General features: G+C 48.1%; 1 protein-coding gene across 4 annotated transcripts in view; it reads right to left on the bottom strand.

The window, feature by feature from the left end:
* PTGS1 (prostaglandin-endoperoxide synthase 1) overlaps positions 1–24166 on the bottom strand; it is a 43400-nt gene extending 19234 nt beyond the window's left edge. Inside the window, exons 1-9 of one of the 4 annotated variants that reach the window (XM_049897235.1) lie at positions 24082–24166; positions 23888–23977; positions 14474–14590; positions 13943–14083; positions 13603–13746; positions 10990–11171; positions 10802–10885; positions 6643–6913; positions 3840–4126 (exon numbers count right to left, since the gene is read on the bottom strand). In XM_049897235.1, coding sequence (XP_049753192.1) covers positions 3840–4126; positions 6643–6913; positions 10802–10885; positions 10990–11171; positions 13603–13746; positions 13943–14083; positions 14474–14590; positions 23888–23977; positions 24082–24088 — 1323 coding nt within the window. In that variant the 5' untranslated portion in view covers positions 24089–24166. Of the gene's footprint in view, positions 1–3839; positions 4127–6642; positions 6914–10801; positions 10886–10989; positions 11172–13602; positions 13747–13942; positions 14084–14473; positions 14591–18036; positions 18061–19363; positions 19476–23887; positions 23978–24081 lie in introns of those variants that run through there. The other 3 variants (XM_049897236.1, XM_049897237.1, XM_049897238.1) reach the window with 3 other exon arrangements.
* Between the last annotated feature and the right edge of the window lie 3131 nt (positions 24167–27297).

Here is a 27297-nt window from a genome sequence, read left to right as displayed (position 1 = left end):
CCTAGTTGGTAGCTTGTCTTCTCACATTTCTATAGTCTTTTGATGAACAAATTTTTTAATTGTTACAAGATCCTATTTATTTTGTCTTTTGCTGTTTGTGATTGTGTTATCATATATTAGATAATCCATTGTTGAAAGCTACGCCTGAGAGCGTTGCTCTGCTTTTTCTTTTAAGAATTTTATGGTTTTAGTTTCCACATTTAGGTCCTTAATCCATTTTGAATTTGTTTTTGTGTATGGTGTGAGGTATGGGTCCTGTTTCACTTTTCTGCACGCAGAAATCCAGTTTTCCCAGCACCATTTATTGAAGAGACACTTCTTTCCCCATTGAATGGACTTAGCACCCTTGTCAAAAATCAGTTGACCATAGATGTGTGGGTTTATTTCTGGACTCTCAATTTTATTCCATTGGCCTATGTGTCTATCGTTATACATATTGTATAGTATGTTTTAAAATCAGGAAGTGTGAGTCATCCTACTCTTGTCTTCTCTTTCAACATTGCATTAGCTATTCAGGGCCCCTTGCCATTCCATATAAAGTTGAAGATTGGCTTCACCATTTCTGTAAAGAAGGCCGTTGGAATTTTGATCAGGATTCCGTTTAATCTTTGGATAGTGTTGACATCTTAACAATATTAAGTCTTCCAATCCATGAACACAGAACATCTTTCTATTTATTTAAGTCTTCTTGGATCTCTTTCAGCAGTATTTTACAGTTTTATTGTATAAGCCCTTCATGTCCCTGGGTAGATTTATTCCTAGGCACTTGATTCTCTTAAATGTTATCATAAATTATATTGTTTTGCTAATTTCCCTTCCAGATTTCTCACTGCCAGTGTATAGAAACCCAACCAATTATTGTTTGTTGACCTTGTACCCTACAACTTTGCTAAATTCCTCTATTAGCTCTAGATGTTTTCTTGTGGGAGATAATTAATCTTTTAAGGGATCTTGCCAAGGGACCAGAGTCCTGGTGTCACAGTGGTTAATAGCTATGGCTGCTAACCAAAAGGTTGGCCGTTCAAATCCATCACCCACTCCTTGGAAACCCTATGGGGCAGTTCTACTCTACCCTATAGGGTTGCTATGAGTCAGAATCAACTCGACAGCAAGGGTTTTTTGTTTGTTTGTTTCCTAAAGGACGAATTTGTATTTATTTATTTTCATTCTCTGTATCATAGTACTGAGATTCATCAAGATGTACTGAGCATCTAACATTAAGAAGGGAGCCCCTAGTAACTGGCCACCAGTAGGAAGAGAAACTAAAAGGAGTAGGAAGGTAGAAGGAGTAGGAAGGTAGCAACAGAAAGCATCAAGTTCCTCCAGACCAGATTAAGGCAATCACAGGAAGAGAAGTGAATACAGTCTGTTCTTTCTCTTTCCTTCTGCCAAGCTGCCTGGGAGAAGAAAGGTTGTATACTAGCAGGGAGGGAGCTAAAATCTTCCCAGGAAAACTATAGTATCTAAATAAATTTAGTTAAACTAAACTTGAAACATAATCCCAAAACCAAGGGGTGGTGTAAACACTCCGTGAAGGCAGGGAAAATAGGGTTCAAAACCCAAGTAACTTGGTGAGATAAAGGAGGCTCCAGAAGAAGATTCTTGTTCATAGCGGTTAAGGAGCATTGGGTTAAAAAAGGCTCTATTGCTCAGGATGAGTAGAGAGTTCTGTTTATACAGAGAAAGTATAACAGGGTGGGAAAGAGGAAAAACAGAGTTGGATGGAAACATGCACCTTGGAACAAAATAAAGAGAGGCTGTTACCACCCTGACTCGATCATTTGCAAGTTGTGGGACCTTGGGAATGTTACTTGAGCTAAGTGTCTGTTTCCTCGAATGTAAAACTGGGAAAGGTAAGAGCATCTACCTCATAGGGTGGTGGCAAAACAAATGAGATAAAGTATGCAAAGCAGTTATCACAGTGTTGGCCACATAGTCACCCTCAAGCAGTTAGCCATGTGTGATGGTTATCAGCGGAAATCCTGTTTTATCACTCCTCACATTCTTCTTAATATCCTGAGAGTCAGCACACTCCTGTCCCCCCTCTATTTTGTTCCATATCATCATTCCCATAATTATCATCATGGTCATTCCTTGAAAATGCTTTGGAAACCACACCTCATCACACAAATGCCATTATCTCTGTGCATCTGTGTTCCCACAGAGAACAGAGACCATAAACCAGCCAGCAGCTGCCTACTGGTGGCAGCATATGCTAATTTCAGTCAAATTACCAGGAGGAAACAAAAATCCATATGGTGCCAAAACTTCCCGATAGAGCTCAGGAGCAAGGAGTAAAGTGAAGCAGGGGGTCAGGGATGAAAATGAAGGAGTCAGAGAGCCAAGATGAAGGAGCTGGGAGCTTCCAAGCCAGGAGAAGGGAATATTTAGGAGGGAGTTGGTTAGGAATTCCAGGGAAAAAGACCTGTGATTTAATAAACACCTATGTGCAGGAGCTTTCACATGTATTACCATATCCTGAATGTCCTTCTGTTCCTCAAATCGCCATGCCCTCTAGTCTCTGGGCCTTGACCATGCTGTCCCCCAGTGGCATCACCAGGGGAGTGTGGGGCGTGCAGACCTCACCAGGTGACAATGTCAGAGGGGGTGACACCAAAATGATTGTCTATAAAAACATCCCTGTAGTGAGTTATAACAACAAAAGCATTTTTTGTAAGCCCAGCTTACATCAATATACCTACAGGGCTAAAACTCTTACACTAATTTACTTTTTGAACCTTCTAATGCACCTATCAGAGCTATCATTATTATCCAATTACAATGACGCTTCAAATCACATGGTTTCATTTCCATGCACTACATGCGTGCGCTGCTGTTTTCATTGCTGCTGGTATTTTTATAGTCACTGGTTTTGTCGAATATTCTGGTGTTTTAGCTACAGTACTATGGTAATTGGTATTTGTCAATCTGCATCAATAACTTTTTAGAGAATGAAGTAGTTATTAAAGGAAAAGAAGGAGAAAAATCAAAAAAAGCTTTTGCTCAACTACTAATAATACTGTAACTAACATTGTTCGTGATTCATTGTAGAAAGATTTCACCAATTTTGTTGTTAGTATTTATATAATCTAAGAAATATTACATTTAAGCAATCTACAACTATATTTATCACATATTATTCTATCATTACAATTGATAATAAACATTACTAGGGATTTTGTATGATCTGGTACAGGAGGAGGTCCATGGTGGGGGAAGTGTGACACCATGACTTACCATACTGGGTGACACCAACCATAGTGAAGCCACTGCAGTCCCCTCTATCTGAAGCAGAGCCTTCCCCATCACTAACACTACCTCTTTCCCTGGGAAACTCCTATCCGTCCTTCAGATCTCTGCTTAGTTTCTTACCCATAACATCGCTTTCTTACCAATAACCCCCTAAACTGGATGAGAAACCCTCCCTGATCTCCCAGAACACCATAAGCTTTCTGTGTGGTGGTTCTTATCATGTGTTTATAATTCTGGTAACATCCAAAAAGTACTTAGCACAATGCCTAACACACAGTAAGCACTCAAAGGGTGTTTGCTGTCATATAACTATAATCCCTTTCTAGGGTGTAAGCTCACAGAGGACAAGAAGCCATGTGTCTTGTATGTCTTATGTGTCTTATTCACCACTATCTTCCCAGTACCTGGAATAATGTCTGCCATTGCTAAGCGGACAAATGAACAAGAGAATTAATGAAGGAATGCTCACAGCCGACCTTTGGAGGTGATACTACCCCCACTTTACAGAAGAAGAACTGGGATTTGGACCCACGTCTGTTGGTTCTCAGAGCCCACAAGCCCTCCCCAACACTGGCTCTGGGGCTTACCTTGCCAGCGCCCTGACGAGAGAAGGCATCCACTAGGGCCTCAACGCCGTAGTCCACCAACATTGAGGTGTTGAACAAGAACTGCTCATAGCTGTACTCTTGGGAGCCCACTTTGAAGGAGTCGGGCATGAGTGGGTGCCAGTGGTAGAGGTGGTTGAACTCCACGGCAATGCGATTGCTATACTGGAACTGGACACCGAACAGCAGCTCCGGGTCAAACTTCAGCTGCAGGAGGTAGCCACTCAGCTGCTGCACATACTCCTCAATTACGATCTTGATGGTCTCGCCTGAGCAGGGCAGGATTGGGAAGAGGGTCAGCAGATCACATTGATTTAGACACCCAGCTTGGGAATCAGGCCAATTCATGAAAAGTGCTCATTTTTTTGTTACTTTATGATTATTATCATTGCTGCTATTGTTAACATTTAATTTTAATTGGCCATTTTTCATTTTGTCTTTCTGTAACATGATGTGAAAATAAAATTTTCTGTCTCAGTTTTGACTGAGATCCCCCAGCACGAGAGGCACCAGCTACCCTTACATTCCAGAGGGAGGCACAGCTAAGAAGGACATGCAAAGGAGATATCTGAGAACTCCAGCTCATTAAAAGAGGTTGGAGAGGCCACCAAATATGGGAAAGTGGAGGTTTTACTTAGTGAGGGCTGTCAGCACGCTGACACCCTCAGAGGCAGAAAGGGGACTTCGAAGGGACCACTCTGAGAGCTGCTGCAGCAGCCAAGTCAGGGACACTTGGGGTATAAGGAGAACCAAAAAAAAAAAAACAGTTGCCGTCAACTCAGTTCTAACTCATGGCAACCATACGTGTCAGAGAAGAACTGTGCCCCACAGGGTTTTCAATGGCTGATTTTTCAGAAGTAGATCACCAGGCCTTTCTTCTGAGGTGCCACCAGGTAGACTCAAACTGCCAACCTTTCGGTAAGCAGCCAAGCCTGTTAAATATTTGCGCCACCTGGGAACTCAAAAGGAGAACCTAGCCCCAAACATATTTTAAAACTCTGTTTCTTATGTGTTTTTATACATAACAATTCTTTGTTATGTATAAAAATCTCCCTTACAAAGAGATTTTTCCTATACTCAGTAATGGAACACTGGCGGCACAGTGATTAAGAGCTATGGCTGCTAACCAAAAGGTCAGCAGTTCGAATCCACCAGCTGCTCCTTGGAAACCCTATGGGGAATTCTACCCTGTTCTGTAGTGCCACTATGAGTTGGAACCAATGCGACGGCAGTGAGTTTTTCCTCAGTAATAGCGACAAAGAGTGAGGGAAGAAACATATTGAACATCCTGTAACAAAATGATAACTGGTTAACTAGGTATTTTTTTAAAAACTGGCTATTTGGGGAAATTAGTCATTAGACAAATGGGCATTTAGTAAACTGACCTGGAGCCACTGGATTTGGAATCAATAGACCTGGGCCCAAATCCTGTCTCCTCCATGTCTAGTCACTTCAGCTTGGGCCATGTTGCTTAATCTCTCTGAACCTTACTTTCCTTAACTGTAAAATGTGTGTAATAATAGTACCTAGTTCACAGAGTCACTGTGAGGAGTTCACAACAAATGTATCTAAACTGCTCGGCACAGGGCCTGGCCTGGCATATAGGGAGTGTCGATACATATCAGCTAGAAGCAGGAGTACTAAGTGTAGGCACAAGGGGAGAATCCCCTCCCCATACTCATATGTCACAAAAGATCAGACTGATGTTTGCAACCTCTCTCCATTCAGGAAACAGTCCCCTTGTGACATGGTAGAAGTAGCATGAGCTTTGGTGCACCCAGATCTGGGTTCAAGTCTCCCTCTGCTGGGTGGCCTTGAAGAATTCACTGAACCTCTCTGAATTTTAAATTTCCCAACAAGCACAACAATAATTCGCTCATAAGGTTGTTGGGGAGAGTTAGATGCTGTACTGGATGTGCACTGCCCTAGGAGTTCCAGCTTTGGTCACAGCTTGATCACCTTTCAGCGTGCTGGGCAGCCTCTAGCCGCAGACTTGCCCTTCTCTGGTCAAAGTCTCTCAGTGCTGGGACTTCAGAACCAGCCTCTCTCCCTCTCCAGGCCATTCCTATTCCAAAAGCCAGGCTCTTCCAGGTTCCAGTGAATCAAGCATTATAATTGTGACCAGCCATGCCCAGTGATGGGCGGAGGTAGGGGAAGGTGGTTACTGGTGACTCAGAAAGAACATGGCCTGGACACGCATGTCAGGGGCCAAGCACCCAGGCAGGAAACCATCTGACACTTTAAGCTGCAGACTCGCCCCCATAAAAAAATTAGGGAACACAAAAATATCCTGTCCCTGAGTCACCCAGAAGCTCTCAAACTCCAGGAAAGCAAATACATGTAGGGCAGGAAACGTGGGGATTCCTGAAGGCTGGGCAAGCTGGGGTTCGACCCTGCACATGCTGGGGCCATCACTGTGTACATCTGGGTACAGTACAAGGGAGAAACTGAGATTTAAGGTGGCTAATCAGATTTGCATTTGCCGTGAATCACCCAACTAATAATCAACCATCACAGCCATCCGTTTTCTGAAGGCCTACTATGTGCTAAGTGCCCTCCCATCTATTATCTCAACAAATCCTTACAACCATTATTATCCCCAGTGAACAGATTTGGAAACTGAGGCTCCCAGAAGTGAAGGGGACTACTCAAGTTCTCACAGTTAGTAAGCAACAGAGCCAGGATTCTAATCCCAACTCTCTCCCCAAGCCACTGCCCTCCACCCACCCACTTCTCAGGGTAGATGTCGTGACCTTCCAAAGCAGAGCTGGTTTGGGGTCCTCACCTATAAGGATGAGGCGGGTCGTCTGGAAGAGCTGCTCATCGTTCCAGGTGGGGTGCTCAGCCTTCAGCAGGTCACACACACGGTTGTGCTCACGCAGCCAGATTGTGGCATAGAGCATGAGGCCGGGAAGCAGCCCGAACACCTCCTGGCCCACAGCCATCTGGCTCCGTGGCGAAACATTCCGTGGATAGTGCATCAACACAGGTGCCTCTTCCACCGAGGGGGGGTACACTTCTCCATCCAGCACCTGTGGATGTGGCCACCTGGCAACCTGGGACAACAGGGCATCCACACCTGCCCACAGCCAACACCTTCCCACTCCTACTTAGAGTCCTCTGCATCACGGCAGGGCAGCTGCCATCCTCTGCAACCAAGGCCTGTTGACTCTACCTCCTAAATCTCTTTGAAAGTCTTTCCCCTTCTCTCCGCCTCACTACCACCATCCTCGTCCCTTATCTCCCACCCTGATCGCTCTCTCTAAGCAGGCTTTCTACATCCACTCCCTCCCCCCAAACAGTCCATTCTCTACACTGCAGCCAGAGCAACCATTTAAAAAACAATCTAATTTCAGAACCTATTATATAGCTACAGTAGTCAAAACAGCCTGGTACTGGTACAACAACAGGCACATAGGCCAATGGAACAGAATTGAGAACCCAGATATAAATCCATCCACGTATGAGCAGCTGATATTTGACAAAGGCCCAGTGTCAGTTAATTGGGGAAATAATAGTCTTTTTAACAAATGGTGCTGGCATACCTGGATATCCATTTGCAAAAGAATGAAACAGGACCCATACCTCACACCATGCACAAAAACTAACTCCAAGTGGATCAAAGACCTAAACATAAAGACTAAAACGGTAAAGATCATGGAAGAAAAAATAGGATCAACCCTAGGAGCCCTAATACAGGCCATAAACAGAATACAAAACATTACCAAAAATGATGAAGAGAAACCCGATAACTGGGAGCTCCTAAAAATCAAACACCTATGCTCATCTAAAGACTTCACCAAAAGAGTAAAAAGACCACCTACAGACTGGGAAAGAATATTCAGCTATGACATCTCAGACCAGCGCCTGATCTCTAAAATCTACATAATTCTGTCAAAACTCAACCACAAAAAGACAAACAACCCAATCAAGAAGTGGGCAAAGGATATGAACACACATTTCACTAAAGAAGATATTCAGGCAGCCAACAGATACATGAGAAAATGCTCCCGATTAGAGAAATGCAAATTAAAACTACGATGAGATTCCATCTCACACCAACTAGACTGGCATTAATCCAAAAAACACAAAATAATAAATGTTGGAGAGGCTGCGGAGAGATTGGAACTCTCATACACTGCTGGTGGGATTGTAAAATGGTACAACCACTTTGGAAATCCATCCGGCGTTATCTTAAACAGTTAGAAATAGAACTACCATACAACCCAGAAATCCCACTCCTAGGAATATACCCTAAAGATACAAGAGCCTTCACACAAACAGATATATGCACACCCATGTTTATTGCAGCTCTGTTTACAATAGCAAAAAGCTGGAAGCAACCAAGGTGTCCGTCAATGGATGAATGGGTAAATAAATTGTGGTATATTCACACAATGGAATACTATGCATCGATAAAGAACAGTGACGAATCTCTGAAACATTTCATAACATGGAGGAATCTGGAAGGCATTATGCTGAGCGAAATGAGTCAGTCGCAAAAGGACAAATATTGTATAAGACCACTATTATAAGATCTTGAGAAATAGAAAAAACGGAGAAGAACACATACTTATGTGGTTACAAAGGGGGGAGGGAGGAAGGGAGGGAGAGGGCTTTTTATTGATCAATCTGTAGATAAGAACTGCTTTGGGTGAAGGGAAAGACAACACTCAATACAAGGAAGGTCAGCCTAATTGGACTGGATTAAAAGCAAAGAGGTTTCCGGGATAAAATGAAAGCTTCAAAGGTCAGCGGAGCAGGGGCTGGGGTCTGGGAACTTGGTTTGAGGGGACTTCTAAGTCATTGGGCAAAATAATTCTATTATGAAAACACTCTGCCTCCCACTTTGAATTGTGGCGCCTGGGGTCCTAAATGCCAACAAGCGGCCATCTAAGATACATCAATTGGTCTCAACCCACCTGGAGCAAAGGCAAAGGAAGAACACCAAGGTCACACGACAACTAAGAACCCAAGAGACAGAAAGGGCCACATGAACCAGAGACCTACATTATCCTGAGACCAGAAGAACTAGTTGGTGCCTGGCCACAATTGATGTCTGCCCTGTCAGGGAGCACAACAGACAATTCCTGAGGGAGCAGGAGACCAATGGGATACAGACCCCAAATTCTCATGAAAAGACCATACCTAATGGTATGATTGCGACTAGAGGAATCCCAGAGACAATGCTCCCCAGAACTTCTGATGGCACAGGACAGGAACCATCCCCGAAGACAAATCATCAGGCATGAAAAGGACTGGTCAGTGGAGGGGAGAGAGATGCTGATGAAGAGTGAGCTAATTAACTCAGGTGGACACTGGAGAGTGTGTTGTTGGCAACTCTTGACTGGAGAGGGGATGGGAAGATAGAGAGAGAGGGAAGATGGCAAAATTGGCACGAAACGAGAGACTGTAAGGGCTGACTCAATAGGGGGAGAGCAAGTGGGAGAAGGGAGTAAGATGTATGTAAACCTACATGTGACAGACTGATTGGAATGGTAAATGTTCACTTGAAGCTTAATAAAAATTAAAAAAAAAAAAACAATCTAGTATCACTTCCTGACTCAAGACCGTCTCTGCTCTTGGCAGAAACTCCAAAATCCTTAATATATCTCCAGCAAACACCTCCACTTTCACCTCGAGTCATTCCTATCCCCAGTCACTAGGTTCAGCAACACTCCCCATCTTCTACTCCAAGCTGCTTCCCACCTCCAAGCCTTGGCACACGCTAAGCCCTCTACCTGGAAAGCCCCTTCCCGGCTTTGCCTTCCTAACCCCTGCTCATCCTTCACACAAGTCTCTTTTTATTTGTAACTTCCTAGGGAAGCCTTCCCAATCCTTTGAATACTCTAGCGGTGCCCAAAACTTCTCTTTGGTGGCAATTATCATGAGTAAGATTAATTATTTGACAGTTTCTTCCTTCATTTAATAAATATACACTGAGGGTCTACTATATGCCAAGTACTGGTTTTAACCCTAAAGATTCATCTGTAAACTTTTTGTTTTTGTTTGTTTATATTAGCGCTGTCCAATATGATGGCCACTAGCCACATAAGGCTATTGAACATTTGAAATGCAGCGAGCGTTTGTTTTATTTAATTTAATTTTAAAATTAAAAGCCGGTGCTTCGGTTACTGGGAAATTCTTAAGTATGCTTGGAACAACCTAGGCATGTACATCTATTTTTCAACTGTAAATTTTATGAAATTTAAATACAGATCAAGTAATTCCAGCGAAGAGTTCACATCCAAACTGAGGGGTGCTCTAAGTATAAAATACACACCAGATTTCAAAGATACAGCATCAAAAAAGTTATATACCTTATTAATAATTTTTCTATTGATTACATATTGAAATTATAATTTTTAGATCTATTGGGTTAAATAAAATATACTATAAAAATTGATACAGCTGTCTCTTTTTCTCTTTTTTAATGTGGCTTCTAGAAAAATTTTAATTACATTATGTTGCTCACATTATATTTCTGCTGGGCAGTGCTGGTTTAAACAAAAAGCCCTCCTGGAATTAGCACCCTAGTGTTTATGGCTGTGGCTCCTGAAGGACTATGAGTTCCCTGAGGTCACAGTCCATAACGATGATGTTCGCTGCCCTACCACCTGTGCCAGGTGCATCATAGTGCCCAATTACTATTGTGGAATAGTTAAATAAATAAATGCAACCTGGAAATATCCACCTTTTAGTGAGCCTCAAAAGCTACCTCCTAGGAGAACATAAGAGGCCATGTCTGCTCCTCATCCACTTCTCTTGCCTGGGGACTTCTTCCAAGGATTGACTGTTGTCCCTAAACTGTCTCTCCTCCTAGCACACATTACCAGCTCCTGCAGCTGGCCCCCTCAGGACAGCACGCAGGCCCCAGAGCAGCCTTTTCCAGGGGAGACCATCAGAGGCCCTTCCCATCACCCCACCTCCAGGTCCAGCGCTACCTGGTACTTGAGTTTCCCATCCTTAAAGAGCCGCAGATGATACTGACGCTCCAGATTGTCTCCATAAATGTGGCCCAGGTCTACCTGAGGACAAAGAGGGTCCATTCAGATCTCCCTGGTCCCGCCCACCAGCGACGACCTGCATGTGCCAAGCTCTGGGAAGTCCTGAACCCCTCCTAAGGACTCACCCCGTGGCTCAAGGCCTTGGTGAAGCCAGGACCCATCTTGCCAGAAGTTTTGAAGAATTGGTGGGTAAAATGTTGTGCAAAAAAGGCAAACATGAGGTTGGCACCTTGGGGATCAGGTATGAACTTCCTCCTGAGCAGGAAGCGATGGGCCAGGAGCTGAGCATCTGGCAACTGCTTCTTCCCTGATTGGGGAGGTAGAAAAGAGCAGGAGCTGCCACCTGTCTGGGCCTTCTGGGCTCCTCAGGCCAAACTGGCCCAAGCAGAAAGCCCAGAGCAGCCTCTGCAGGACCACTTCCCACCCACCAGGTGGCCCCTGAGCCTTCTTCTATACCAAAGACCCTAGAAGTTTTTATGGGTAAGATGACATAATATCTGTAATTTTCTTACAATACTCCATAAAAAATAAGGTGAGAGGGTATAGATAAAATGCTGTTGTTGTTGTTGTTGTTAGCTACCATCCAGTTGGTCCCCTAACTCATGGCAACCCCACACACAACAGAATGAAACACTGCCAGGTCCTGCACCATTCCCACGATGGGTAGTGGATCAGACTGTTGTGATCCATAGGGTAAAGATGAAGAAATTGTGGACAAGTGTTAAACCTAGGACATGGGTACATAGGAGTTCAGTATACTCAATTTTTATGTATGTTTAAAATTTTTCCATAATGAAAAGAAGTTAAAAAAAGAAAAGAACATGGACTCCTTGATTTGGGGGCAAGGTAGTCTATATTTGAACCGGGCCATGCCATTTGCTCTCTGTGCACATAGGTAAGTCATTCATCTTTCTGAACCTCAATTTCTTCATCTGTAAAATTGGGCAACTGATACCTATCTTATACAGTCGATTTGAAGATTACATACAGTATCGGATTACCCAATAAGCAAGGTAAGCACAGGCTTACTTGTGCTTGCCTACTCATCTGTAGTGAACAATTTCACATTTTTTCACCACATCAAAGCATCTGCTTCTACGTATGGCTGATATCTGTCGCTCTCTCAACCCCACAGCACCTTCCTGCAGAATCAAAGCCTCTTCAAATTTACAATTCCTGACAGGGACGGATTACCCAGTAAGCAAGATAAGCATGGGTTTACTTGTGCTTACTTACTTATCTGTAGTAAACGGTTTCACACGTTTTCACCTTATTTATTAGGTAGTCCGCCCCTGGTTGCATGAGATAATGCAAGCATGGCACAGGACTGGTAAAGCAGACTCTTTTAAAGTCCAGATAGTAAATATTTTAAACTTTGCAGACCAACTAAACTTTGCTGTTGTCAATGAAAGCAGCCATAGACAATATGCAAACAAATGACTGTGACTGTGTTCCAGTAAAACTTTATTTACAAAAATGGGGGCAGGCTAGATTTGGCATGGGGGCCATAGTTTGCCAACTCCTGCTTTTATTGATGGCAGTCCTTCTATGTCTGGGGTAAAGACAAGCCTTCTTGAAGGTGGTGTCTGTCATTATCAGAATAAGCACTTAAGGGGTCTTCCTTAATTATATAAATGTCAGATGAGTTAGCACCCAATGCCCTAACAGAAAAGACTAACAGAATGTTTTGTGTTCTAATAAAGGCATTCCTTGACAATACCTCTCGTAGGACCAATGTTAAAAGTTCAAGATTAGTAGAACCTTCTTTGGATCCAGATGGTCAACTGGATTCCACTGGCAGGAATGAATATCAAGCACCCCAAAAGGGAACTTACCAAAAAGGTAAGTTGGAGGGTATGGTCTGTACCCATAACCTGAAATCATCACCCAGGTAGACCTTGAGTTAGGACTGGTTCCAGCAAAGTATTGTCAGAGTCCAGAAGCTCTGCTAGACCTCACTGTCCTCCCAAAATGGTCATACTTTTGGAATAGTAGCTTAAAATGTGAGTGCAAACCATCAGAAAGGTAACCATGAGGCCAAAGTATGAGTTATCAATACATATGCAAGGTTCTGAACCTGCAAAAGCACACATCCATGGGACTGCACAGGATCAGTGTTTAACAGTGACACTCTATGGCAGCAACTGACTAGTTAGTCCCACTTGTCTTGCTGTTCTTGAAGCTGAGTTCATGGCTCTTATCTGAGTAAACTCCTAGGTTTTTTGGACAATTAGGGGTAGAGTGGGAAGAAGAATTTAGGAGGAAGGCCCCTGCCAATGAGGCCAGGTGGGGTCTTGAGCAACAGCAACAAAACCAAATAAATAAATAATTCTTACTAACGTAAACAGGTTCCCATATTTCACCAGAATAGAGTACAAATAAGGTCATACCTTACTATAACAGGTATAAGTTTTCAACTTTCAAGTTACCCCCACCCCAGCAGGGTCTCATCCATTCAGTAGACAAAGTTCAGCCAAAGTGACACATGGAAATATGAAAGCCCTAGTCTGACTCTGCCAGAGACTTTCTAGGTGACCTAAGGTAAAGCCTTTCAGTGCCCTTTTCTGTCCTCATTCCCCAACCCTATCTCAACCCTGATGCTGGATATGTTCTTGCCTTGCTTTGGCCCACCCGTCTGTGAAACAGGCCAATAATTGCTCTTCTGCCTGCTTTTCCCCAAGGAGAATTGAGCATTTCCTGTGATTCCCAGGCCCAGCCCCTCGCCCCATCTTCATTACCTTTGGTTCCCATTGGTGTAGGGCAGTCTTGGGGCACAGAGGGCAGAATACGGGTATAGTAGGTCAGATTGGAGAAGGACTCCCAGCTGATGTAGTCATGGGCTGAGTTGTAGGTTGGGGGGCTGGGGACAAGGTTGGAACGCACTGCAGAGGGTGAAAGTACTGGTGACAAGGGGGCTCCCAGCCGCAGTTACATCCCTTCCCCACCCCCTCCCGAGTTGGGACTTGCCTTATCTGGCATTGTAGCATCTCCCCAACCATTGCCCATATCAGATGCCAAGAATTGGCAGGATCACTTGCTCTGATGTTCCCCAGATTGGGGGGCCCTGCCCCCACTCACCTACGAGTACCAGACGCATGAGCATTTCACGGATGAAGGTGGCATTGACAAACTCCCAGAACCAGCGCCCATGGGTCAACAGGAAGTGGAGAAAAGAGGGGCTGGGCCGCAATGCATTCCGGAGCCAGGTCCAGAGATCAGCTGCAGGGGCAATGGGAGCCACTCAGTTTGGCCCCCTGGCAGGATCAGAGTAACCAGAGTGGATGAGGGGAACTGGCGACTAGGGCCAGGATGGAACAGGGAGTACATATGGGATAGAGAAGTACGGACAGGGCCCTGGGAGTGATGACACATGTAGAGTCAGAACTAGAAACAAGGACAGGGATAGGTCTAGGAACTGAGGTTGGGAGTGGTCGGTGAGGATTCCTGCAGAGCCCAGAGCTAGGAAGAAGGATGTGCTGGGAGTGAGAGCTCAGGATGGAGCAGGTAAGGGAGAGTGTCAGAGCCAGGATGGGAATGAGAACGAGGCCATGTGGGGGTCTGTGGGGGGGAGCCCAGGGGAAAGGAGTGAGGGCTGGAGGGCAGGCTCACGGACGGTGCAGTTGGGGCCGGAGTAGCCCGTGCGGGTGCAGTCACACTGGTAGAGATCAAGACCAATGCGGACGCAGATTCCCTGGTGCTGGCACGGATACGAACAACAGGGGTTCACTGTGGGTGACAAATGAGGATCAGAGACTCTAGTGTGACCCCCAGATCCCCATCTTGCCCTGAATGGGAGAATACAGTGCCAAAGGTATGAATTCAAGTCCCAGCTTTGTCCTAAGTCTCTAACTGAGCCCTCTCCGGACTTCAGTGTCCCTTAAGGGCTCTCCCCGTTCCCACAGCAGTGAGCATAAATTCCTATTCCTGCCATTACCAGGCTCTGCTCTGCAGCTCCAGCTTTGCTCACATCAGGCCCCCAGGAGAAGTTTCCCTCCCTCCCTACTGCCACCAGAGGAGGCGTAGTCTGGACTCAAGACCATGACATCAAAGGCTAGGAAATAAGCTGATAAGACCCTGCAGCCACAAGCTTCTAGAGCATTCACTTCCTGCCAAGTCAGGGTTCAGTAGCAAGGGCAGGGTTTGTAGGGTCCAGAAAAGGGACAAGGATGAGGGATTTCTCCCCATGCTGGGTGAGCACCTGGACATTAGGACAATGAGGCCTCCCACCCATCCCTCCATTGTTGGAGAAGGGAAGGAAGAGCAAGCATCACAATACCCACTTTGCAGGTGGGGAAATTGAGGCCAGAAAAAGGGAAACCCAGAGAAATAACCCAGCAAGTCACACCAGACCCACTGCCTCATCCCTTCACTTCCACCCTACCCCACAGGCTCAGCAGTCAAGCCCAGAGGAAGAAGCTGTGGGGGTAGAGAGTGAGTTTGAGGGGAAGGAGTGACTCCAGCGGCTCAGCTATCTCAGTTCCAGTTCCTGATAGGCCCAGTCTTAGCCCAAGTCAGGGCTGGGGTCTGGGCTCTAGGACTCTGAAGAAAGTCAGGGACAAAAGGAACAGGAGAGAAATGGCTGGAAAACCCTCCTGAGAGAGTGAGTGGAGCTCTGGCATCAGCCCTCTTGCCTCCTGGAGAAAACTCCACAAGGAAGTTCCTCCTTGTGTCTAACCCAGATCTCACTGACCACAGCCCCCTGGCTCAAGTCTGCACTGCTTCAGTGATTCTTCAAACAACAAAGTTAGAAACTCTTCAGAGCTCATTTGGGTCCACCTCAAAGTGCAGAGCCCCTCACTGTTTATCTAGGGAAACTGAGGTCCAGGGAGAGGTAGCCACTTGGCCAAGGACACAGAGCAGAGCAGAGCATGGGCTTGGGCAGATCCAGGGCTCCTGGCTCCTGGCAGCAGACCCATTCCCAAGCCTACACAGCAAACACCAGCTTCTCTCTAAAAACATACACATACTTCCTTATCTGGGCTGAGAGCCAACATCACAGGGAACTTTTATTCTCTGTACAACTGATTATTGGTGATCAAGAGGGTAGCAAAAGGGGGGAAGATGGGATGATACGATCAGCCATCTCAGGGACCCATGATCTGAGGGCATGACCTTGGGCAAGGCCTGACTCCCTGGGCCTCAGTCTCCTTACTTCATAGGGTGGGGCTTGGCCTGGACATCAGGGTCCTCCCAGCCCCAACATCAGGGAGGGCCCACAGCACCACCCCTTCACACACACGCAAGCACACAGACACACACCCCTGAAAAGAAACAAAAATTGCAAGAATCATGCAAATACTTTTGCTTAAGCCTTGGTGACTCCCCACAGTCCCACGATGGGCATTGTGTGGCCCTGGCAGGAATGTAGGAAGGAGAGGCCAACGGGAAGGAAGTTGGACAAAAAGGCCTTATCAGGCTGACACAGGCAGACCTGGCAGCCAGGACCTAGGGACCCCTCCCTCTCTCTCCCTCAAGCCCAGAAATGCCAAGGAGACTCAGGATCATCTCCCCAGCAGGCTCAAGGATCTAGCCCATCAAAGAAAGGATTCTTTACCTTGAGCTCTACTCCTTTGGTCCCTCCTGCTTACAAGAGTTAAGAGCTGGGCTACTAACTGTAAGATTGGCAGTTCAAACACACCCAATGGCTCCATGGGAGAAAGACCTGGCAAGCTGCGTCCATAAAGATTACAGCCTAGAAAACCCTATGGGGGCAGTTCTAATCTGTCACATGGGGTGGCTATGAGTCAGAATGAACTCAAGGTCACCCAACAATAACAATACCATAGTAGGGACCTCAAAGAGATCTTAAAAGGTCCTTCTACTCCCAGGACTGAGATACTGGGATCGAAGGCTAAGGACCTTAATCTCAGGGGACACTGAGGTCAATTGGCATAACATAGTTCATAAAGATAATGTTCTACACCCTACTGTGGTGAGTAGCGTCTGGGGTTTTAAAAGCTTGTGAGTTCAACTGGACTAAACCAAGAGAAAAGAAGTTTTCTGAATAAGCTGAGGGCTTCGAAGGCCAGCGTAGCAGGGGTGGAGGTTTGGGGACCATGGTTTCCGGGGACATCTAGGTCAATTGGCATAATAAAATCCATTAAGAAAACATTCTGCATCCCACTTTGGAGAGTGGCATCTGGGGTCTTAAAGGCTAGCAAGCGGCCATCTAAAATGCATCAATTAGTCTCAACCCACCTGGAGCAAAGGAGAATGAAGAACATCAAAGACACAAGGTAATTATGAGCCCAAGAGACAAAAAGGGCCACATAAACCAGAGGCTACATCAACCGGAGACCAGAAGAACTGGATGGTACCTGGCTACAACCAATGGCTTCCCTAACAGGGAACACAACAGAGAACCCCTGAGGGAGCAGGAGAGCAGTGGGGTGCAGACCTCAAATTCTCATAAAAAGACCAGGCTTAATGGTCTGACTGAGACTAGAAGGACCCTGGAGGTCATCATCCCCTGACCTTCTGGTTAACCCAAGACAGGAACCATTCCCAAAGCCAACTCTTCAGACAGGAATTGGACTGGACGATGGGATAGAAAATGATACTGTTGAGAAGTAAGCTTCTTGGATCAAGTAGATACATGAGACTATGTGGGCAGCTCCTGTCTGGAGGTGAGATGAGAGGGCAGAGGGGGTCAGAAGCTGGCTGAATGGACACAAAAATAGAGAGTGGAGAGAAGGAGTGTGCTGTCTTACCAGGGGGAGAACAACTAGGAATATATAGCAAGGTATATACAAATTTTTGTATGAGACTGACTTGATTTGTAAACTTTCACTTAAACCCCAATAAAATCTTTTTTAAAAAGCTTGTGAGCAGCCATCTAAGATACAACTATTGGTCTCTTCCCATCTGGAGCAAAGGAGAGCGAAGAAAACCAAAGACTCGAGGAAGCAATTAGTCAAAAGGACTAATGGTCCATATGAACCACAGCACCCAGTAGACTAAGACCAGAATAGGTAGGTTGTGCCCGGCTACCACTGCCAATCACTCTGACCAGGAGCACAATAGAAGCTCCTGGTTAGAGCAGGAGAAAAATGTGGAACAAAATTCATAAAAAAGACTAGACTTACTGATCTGATAGAGACCAGAGGAACCACCGAGACTAACGCTCTAAGACACCCTTCTGATATGGAACTGAAGCCACTCAAGGAGCTCACCTTTCAGCCAAATAACAGACAGGCCTACAAAATGAACAATAACACCCATGAGTAATGTGCTCCTTAGAACAACCAACTATACAAGACCAAAACGACAACATTTGCCCAAAAGTAAAGATAAGAAGGCAGGAAGGGGCAGGGAAACCGGAGGAACAGAAACAGGGAACCCAGGGTAGAAACATTGAGGGAATTGCAACCAATGTCCCAGAAGAATTTGTGTATGATTATTGAATGGGAACCTAATTTACTATGTAGGCTTTCACTTAAAGCACAATAAAAATGTTCAAAAAACAGTCCTTCCAGCTCAAACATTCTGTAACAGTCCCTTCCCTTAACCTCAAGGCTGAAAGGTCTTCATCTTTTAACCAGGCTGCTGTCCCTCCCCAATAAATTTCCTCCAAACCTACCTGACCCTCCTGACTGAACCCACGCCTTGCCTTGACCAGAAAGCCTTCCCTAAATATCCACACTCTAACTCTTCAGCTCTCCCTAGCCCTGGCTACAGAGTCCAATGCAGCCTGTTCTTCACCATAAGTTCCCAAGGAAGCGGCCATGCCTTCCCTGCCTTTCTCCTCCCCCTAACACAGGCTGTATACCCAAGTGGGGCTCTTTGTGTCTACTGACCAACAACCTCCACCCAAGTCTTGGAGATATCCAGCTGCCTAAGGGACTCACATGTGGTGACCAGAGGTCCATAAATACTTGTTGAATAAAATGAAATAAGGAAACTGGTCACTTTCAGCTTAGCCAAAGATACTCGCTTATCTTCCCAGCCCTCCGCAGTTGGATCTGAAATCTAGCTTGAAGCCCTCCTGCCGTCACTCTAGAGTTCTGCACCAGTAGGCAGCACATCGAGAAGAGAAGTGCCAGACGTTGGAGCTGCTGCCCACATCCCCTCCCTCCAGGAGAAGCTGTATGCTGAGCAGAGGCTCCTCCCTCCCAGACCAGCAGTCCAGCTTTCCCTCCCTCCTCCCCCACGTTTTTTCCATAAACACCAGCTGCCCCAGGACAGGAAAGCTTCTCCACAGAACACCAGCTGCTGCTAAGGCCCCAGGAGTACCAGGGGGGCAGAGAGGAGACTGGGCGCCGCTTCCCAAAGGATGAGCTTGACCACAGCTGGACCAGGAAGCCAGGACTCTCGCTCACTGAGTCTGGGACCTTTATACCTTCCATTCATTTACCTGCCCCGCGCTCCCTAGGAGTGGTACACTAGAATCCCCATGGCGCAGATGAGGAATACGAGGCTCAGGGAAGGCAAGAGACTTGCCCAATCCCCACTGCTTCGAAGTGGCAGAGCCAAGACTTGAAACCGCTTCTCTTCCCCTACCTTTCCCACTTCCTGGAGGAGCTCCAGGCCTGGATCCAGAGACGGGATGAGGAGGGAGAATCACGAGAACCCATAGGTTGAAAAAGACCCCAGGTGAAGTATGTCTATCGCCATTCCTTCAAAATGGACCTGAAAACCATGAATGAATAAAACTAGGACCCAAGAGGGATCACCATCCCCTTCCACAACCAGAATCTTAGGAACTATTTGTACTGGAAGTCATTCCTTCAGTCTAACCTAAATCCCACATGCTTTCATGCCAGCCCAGTTCTGTGCTCAGTGGGGGACATGCCTGTATAATAAACCATCAGGAAAGGGAACTGGAGAGATGTGGGCACCAGGTCTAATTCATCCTGGTCCCAGAATCCAGCACAAGGCCAGGCATCAAGTAGGTGCTTTTAACCAAAAAGAAAAAAAAAAAAAACTCATTGCCGTTGAATCGATGCCAACTCATGGCAACCACACATATTTCAGAGTTTTCAAAGGCTGTAATCGTAAAAAAAAGTAAATCCCCAGGACTTTCTTCTGCGGAACCACTGGGTGGATTTTCATTTTCTTAGGGGATTTCAGTCCAGCCACTTTGATGGCCCTTCTCACTGCTCGCCACCTTCGCGTCCTGGAGGACTTGGTGTTCCCCATGCTGTGCCTCACCCCTAGTCATGCTCAGCCCTGAGTATCGCGCTCCAACTCCTGGGCTGGGGAGCTTTTCCTTGCCTGAATCCTTGGAAAGGGTTCTAGAGCCAGGCTGTCCTGGACTGTCCACGTCTGTGCAAAGGTGGACTAGTTGCCTGGCCTTTAGGCCTATGGGCCTCATGTGTAGTATGGGTGTGCTGATCACCCTCCCACCCCGGGTTGTCTTGGGGACTTACTGAGAGCAAGGTCTCTGCTGATCGGGTGCGGGTAGGGTAGAGTCATATTGATACAAATTATTGCGAAGGATAGACCAGCTCCACCCTTAGCAGAGAAGGGGGAACAGAACCTCAGAGCAGAAGGCCTCCTTCAAGTCCATCTGCTCCATCCACGTCACTGATACATCTTCCCTGAGTGCCTACTAGGGTCTCTGGGTGACACAAATGGTTTGGGCTCAACTATTAATGAAAATCCACCTTACTGGCTGCATGTCCTTGAGCAAGTCTCTTCCACCCTCTGGTCTCCATTTTCCGGTATATCTTAGCAGAGAACTTTACAGCTTGCTCTCAGTAAGTCCCCAAGACAACCCAGGGTAGGAGGGTGATCAGCACACCCATACTACACATGAGGCCCATAGGCCTAAAGGCCAGGCAACTAGTCCACCTTTGCACAGACGTGGACAGTCCAGGACAGCCTGGCTCTAGAACCCTTTCCAAGGATTCAGGCAAGGAAAAGCTCCCCAGCCCAGGAGTTGGAGCGCGATACTCAGGGCTGAGCATGACTAGGGGTGAGGCACAGTATGGGGAACACCAAGGCCTCCAGGACGCGAAGGCGGCAGGCAGCGAGAAGGGCCATCAAAGTGGCTGGACTGAAATCCCCTAAGAATAATATTTAGAGAAGCTGAAGTGGCCTGATAGCCAAAGAGTGCACAAAGGACCCTGACTTGCCAGGCCAGGGCCCCAGTTTATGCACCCAGAAGGGTAGGCGGCCAGAGGCCAGGCACCCCCACACCAGGCCTGGACGGCTAGGCCCAGCCGCTGGAAGATGCCAGCTGGAGAGGAAGCCCCCTCTCAGCCCACAGGTCTGGCTGGTGCTGGAAACAGAAGGCAGTAGGCGGCTAGCGCAGAGAGGCCTTGGTGCAGGCTGGGTCCCTGCCGCATGAGCCAGGGTCTGGCCTCAGGCCCCTTACCTGGCACAGAGGGAGCTGTGTCTCCAGGTCATGCCCCATCCCTGGCCCAGGGAGATGGTGCTAGGCCAAGTCCAGGGGCTAACAGAGGTGAACCTGGGCATCAAGGATTCCCTGGTATGGACTTGACCTCCAAGCTGTACTCCATCTCCTCCCTGCCGTCCTCATCTCCTGGTGGGTGGGCTTCAGCTGCCCCAGTGGGAGGTCGGCCTCAGCTGCCCCAGTGGGGGCCAAGGCACAGGCTTTGGCTTCCCATGGCAAAGGTTCAGGCAACCTGGGCCTCACTTCGTCACAGACTTAATATATGACAGCAGCCCAAACCCTCTGGCCCTAATCTCACTTGTTATTCGATCTGTCCTTGATCCTTGCAGCAGCTTCCTTACTGGTTTCCCAGCCTCCAGCCTCATCCCCCTAAGTCATCCATCTACCCTCACTCTCCTGCTCCCCAACACCCTCAGGCCGAAGTCTGAGCTCCTCACTCTTGCATTCAAAGGTCCTCCTTGTCCAGCAGCTGCAGGTCACTGCAGCCTCATATCCTACTACCCCCAAGCTCGTGCTGTTGTTTCTACCAGAAAGAACCTTCTCCTTGTGCCCACATCTCCTTCAGAGTCCAGTTTAAATGTCATTACCTCAGTTCTCACACTGAGAGGTAACTGCTCTCTCCCCTGAGCTCCACAAATCCCTGTGCTCCCCTCAGTCATGGCCCTGGTCTCTTTGGATGACAGTCTGCTGGCATTTCTGTCTCCCTCGTCAAACTGTGAGCTCCTCCCCTCTCTGTGTGTCCAAGACCCAGCCTGAGTCTGGCACAAAGCAAGCCCTCAGGAATGTTTGTGGACTGGAAAAAACAATTCCATTTAAACACTTATGATATAAAGGTAAGTAGAAAGGGCAAAAAGCAAAATGACACAGATCACAGGTCACTGTGTGCTCATGAATAGAAAAAGGAAGCCAGACAGGGCAGGCCCTGTGTGCCCTATTGTTGTTGTTAGGCGCCGTTGAGTCAGTTCCAACTCTTAGCGACCCTATGCACCATTCTCAAAATCCTGTACCGTTCTCACAGTCGCTATTATGCATGAGCCCATTGTTGCAGCCACCATGTCAATCCATCTCATTGAGGGTCTTCCTCTTTTTCACTGACCCTCTACTTTACCAAGCATGACGCCCTTCTTCACGGACTGATCCCTCCTGATAACATGTCCAAAGTATGTGAGGCCTGGATACAGCAGGATGGGGCCTCAGAGGAAGTGCCAGGCTGATCCAAGGGCTGACAAGATGGGTGACTGGGGCAGCTTGGTCAGCCTGGCTCTGTCCCTAGCTCACTGCAGGGTCTTAGACAGGCAGGCTCACCCCTTTGGGCATCAGAGGCCCCATCTCCCTGGCAGGGCTCTTGTGAGCATCAAAGAAGCAGATGCTCACAGCCTTGCTTTGACAACTGTAAAATGCTGGCCATGTGAGTCCTCCTCCTCTTCTTCCCACAAACTAGGCCTGCACATACCCAAACCCTCCATCATCTCCTTGGCTTCCCCAAATGCCACCCACTTAAACCCTCTCCTCCAGGAGGCCTGGTCTGATTTGCAGTCACATGGATATCTTTCCTTGCTCCTCTGGAGCCCAAATCCCTACAGCATCACAGCATGAAGCTCAGAGCCCCTCTCCCACCCCTCTTCCCTTGCCCCCATTTTACAGGCAGGAAATGGAGACCCAGAGATGGATAGGTCACACAGGTAGTGGAAGCTGTGTGCAGGTCGCCCCTCTACTTACCCACTCCCCTACACAGAGAGAGAGAGACAGAGAGAGAAGCAGTCAGCTGGAGGAGGGAGGCTAGCTGAGTGAGGAGGGAATTCCTTCACCTGGAACCTGACATGCATTGTGTGGGAAAGGGCGGAATTTTACAGGCTCCAACTTTCCCCATCATTGTCAAGGTGATGAAACTCAAAGGGCCCAGGGTTCATTGAGGGTGGAATGGTGGAAACTCTTCCGAGTTCAAGTCTTCCACCAGGTGGAAAAACCTTGCAGAGGTTTCAAATGCTATCCCTACCATGAACACTGTGAGCTTAGGGGCTTCACCGCACCTCTCTGTGCCTCACTTTCCTCGTCTGCACAATGGAGACCTCACAGGTGAGGATTAAACTTCAGGGGAGTAGCCCAGCTCAGTAAACGTATTTCCACCTCCGGTCTTCCCAGAATGGCAGGTGTAGTCGGAGTCCTCAGCAGCGGAGACCTTCTCCACTGAGATTGGAAGTCAGGATGGGTTCCCAGAAAATTAGGGGTTGGAGAAAGGGATCTCATTCTCCAGTCTGCTTTCCCCTGGAGCCTCCCCCCGCTCCAGCCCCCAGCTTCCTCCAAAAGAAGCCCCCACAGAAACAGCAGGGTTGTTGAGGTGGAGAAGGTTTGGACAGCTAGGGGCCCAGAAAAGGTGAGGGGCCTGGAGACAGGCAGTCCGTTCTCCCCCAGCAGGCACGAGATCTCCATCTGCTGCTCCTCCGAAAAAAGAACCCAGTAGCCCCCTACCAAAGACCACACCCCTTGAGAGGCTTGGAGACCAACGCCTTAACTGCCGCAGCCCCTTTCCTACCCTCACTCCCACCCCCCAGGGACCGCGGGCTGAAAGGGGAAGCTAGGCCCGCTGGCGGGGAAAGGAGGGAATGGAGCTGGACAGTGGCGAGGCGCCGGGAGATTCCCCGTGCGCAGGAAGGGGGCCCGCCTACCCGGCGCGGGGGCCCGGGAGGCAGCCGCGAGGACCGGGGGCGTCGGCAGCAGCAACAGGAGCAGCGGGAACCGGAGCGAGAGACTGCGCCCTGCAGAGGGAGAGAGAGAGACGAGAGGCTGAGCCTGGCATTCAAGGCTCCGTCAGGAGGCAAAGAAGATTCCTGGGCGCACGGGGCACCCGGGCCAGACTCACGGCTCATGGTGCAGGGGCAGCTGACTGATGGGTGCTGGACGCAGACTGTGGGCTCTGAGGATGCGTCTCTAACACCGCTCGGTGCATTGGCCGGCCTGGCCCGCCCCTTCCCCACCCATCCCCTGACTCCACCCCCTCCCCTCCAGCTGTCACCTCGGCCACCGCCCACTTCCTCTGCACCCGCCCCAGCCAGGACTTTTTATTAATTATTGTATGATGGCCGAGAAGGAGGTTATTTGCCCGGAATTCCTGAGGCGCTGGAGCTTTTAAAGCCCTATGGGGCCGTAATTGTGTCCATTTGGTAGACAGGAAACTGAGGCTCAGAAACTTAATGCCAACGCTGAGGTCACCCAGTGCTCAGGGGCAGAACTGAGAGTATCTCAGGCTGCAAGCGGATGGTCTGAACCACACATCCTGACCCCCAGAGAAGCACACCCCCTCCTAGAGCTAGAAAAGTGGCAGAGCGGCCTGGCCTTCACATGATTTCCTGCATGGGGAACGCACTACCCCTCAGACAGCTCCACAGGGAGGACTGACTTTCCCAGCAGGCTGGCCTCTGCTCTGTGGTGCCACAGATGTCTGCAAGAGCTTCTATTGGCAGAAATTCAAAGCATAGACTTCAAGTCTGAGAGATCTGAGTTCAAGTTCAGACTCTGCAGCTTCCTAGCTGTGTCACCTTGGGCAAGGTACTAACCCTTTCTGGTCCCAGTATTCTCATCTACAAAATGGAGTAAATAATAAGACTCATCCCAGAAGGTTGTTGTAAGATTCAATAAAGATAATGCACACAAATCTCCAGATGCAGTGTCTAGCACATAGGTGCTCAATTATTGGTAGGCATTTTTCTCAAAGCTCTTTCTTAGAGTCCAGGACTGTCCAGTGTCAATGGTCTTGCTGGCTCACATCCACTGGCCTAATTTACAGAATCCTAGCATCCAGCTCCTCTTTTTTTACAGCTGGGAAAACTGAGCCTAGAAGGAAGAAGGGATGGGCCCCGAGGTCACATGGAGTCTCCAAGTGTGGGAACCACGCCAGGTGGGAGAGTTGAGACAGGTGAGACCTGCTGGAAGACCCTTCCTCCCTCCCCATCCAAGTGAGCTGTTCCCATGCTCCACTGGGACAAAAGCCAGCTTTCCCAGGAGACAGAAGCGAGCCAGGGCAGATCCGGGGAGGGAGTGGGGCCAGCGTAGCCCTCCCCATCACCGCAGATCCGCAGCCCTCTCAGTAGCTACTCTGACAGGGCAAGGAGACATGAGTAATGGGATTATCAGCAAAAGGGGTGGTGTCAAGTTGAGGATTTGGGAGTCTAGTTACCCAAAGAAAAGAGGGCTTTCTGGCAATGAAGAAAGGAGAGAGGAACTTGAACTAGGCCCCATCTTCCACTCCCAGCCTCTCCCTCCCTTCAGGTCCTGGGCCCAAGAAGTTACCAAGCCTGTACCTCCTGCTGACTCTTTATTCCCAAACCACCCCACCTGGTACCCAAATAAACAAATGCGTGTGTGACTCCGGTGTTTCAGGAAAGAGCTTTAGCCTGGAAGTCAAGAAAACTGAGTTCAAATCTCAATTCTTCCATGGTATGACCTTAGATAAGTCTCTCGACCATGCTGGGCCTCTGTTTCCCCATGTGAACAATAAGAAAGGTTAAATCAGGCAGCCTCTGACAGCAGGTCCAGTTCTGAGAGGTAGTGACTGAGCCCTGGCTATGATCAGGCTCTGTGACCTCACTGGAGATCTTGGATGGCTGAAGGAAGAAGAGGCCAGCGGCCAAGGTAGCAGACAGTGCCGGTGTAACCCTCCAAGGACAGGGTTCAGACCAAGAGGCCACACGGAGGGGAACCTAGGTGGAACAGAGAGAAACACTGACGGAAGTGCCAGGGCTTGGGACTGATTGGCACTGGACCTTCAGAGAAGCAGAGGTGTAGAGAAGGATCCTCAGGTTTCTGAGCCTGGCGCTAATACCCAGGGAGGACCTAGGGAATGGAGCAGATTAGGGGTAAGTGGTATTCAGATTTGGGCTGGTCGTATTGGGCAATCTCAGGGGAGGGGTCCAGCATGCCACTGGATACACTTGGAAGAGGTCCTTGCCCTTGTCTCAGTCCTGGGAAAAGAGGCCACAGCACAGAGTCACCTTCCTCCCCTCCAAAGTCTGTGGTTTACATGTGTAGGGAGATTTCCCAATTCCCAGGACAGTGAACTTCTACTCATCAAGCAAGAGAAGCCACCTCCTCATGTCTCCTCTGGTTACAGGTACCGCACTGGGCTGTACTACCCCCGATCTCTACGTGGTTAGGCCATGAGCCTCTTGGGCACTCTTGTATGCCCAGAGCCAAGCAAAAGATCCAGTATATAGAAGACATCCAGCAAATGTCAGTTGATTGAAAGAAATGGATGTGTGTCTGGGGGGGTTACTGAATGGATGAAAAAATACGAACCATCTATGAGTGAGTGAGGGGCCCTGCCAGCCTCATCAGCATGACTGCCAACCCATCCATCTGCTGTGACTACCGCCAAAATAGTCAGCACCCTGCCTTGGTTTCCACAGGGGGTCTATTGACCAGCACCCCCAATACCCCAACAGGTCCAGATCCACCCCAGGCCCTGAGCCCCTCCCAGCTAAGGTGGCCTAGGACTTGGAGTGAGGTTTCTCTCTCTGCATACCCCTACCTCTGGCTCCACACCAATCATATATCCTCCTGCCCACCCTGCCAGAGGCCCTTGCTGGGGCCTGGATTTTAATGCCTGTAGACATGTTTCACCCTTGCTAAGCCTCACCCACTATTTGGAAATCCAGAGCTGACTCTTACCTGAATCACTCATGGGCACAACCCCACCCTGCCCCACCTCTGCAGGCAGCTTCCCAGCCCAGCAGGAAAGCTCTGGAATCAACCCAACATTTCTTCAAATTCCAACCCCCAGGCCCACTCCCACCAACTCTTAGTGTGACCTTAGGCAGCCAACTGCCCTTCTGGGACCTCCATTTCCCCATCTGTAAATGAGGCTAATTATTCCATTCTTACAAGACTTATTGTGAGGACAGAATATGATGGTCTATGTGAGCATGCCCAGTATCCACTAGGCACTCGATGGCATTTCTCTACCTGCCCTCCCTTCCGTTTCCTACCCAAGCAGGCGGGCTTCATGCAAAGCTCTGTCTCCCTCCTCCTCTTTACCTACTCAGTACCAGGCTAGGGTTGGGCATTGAAAGTAATAACAATT

This window comes from Elephas maximus, chromosome 9 (assembly GCF_024166365.1).
Source record: "Elephas maximus indicus isolate mEleMax1 chromosome 9, mEleMax1 primary haplotype, whole genome shotgun sequence".
Lineage (NCBI taxonomy): Eukaryota > Metazoa > Chordata > Mammalia > Proboscidea > Elephantidae > Elephas > Elephas maximus.
The sequence above is the reverse complement of the archived record's forward strand: the minus strand, read 5'-3'. Positions and strand labels throughout refer to the sequence as shown.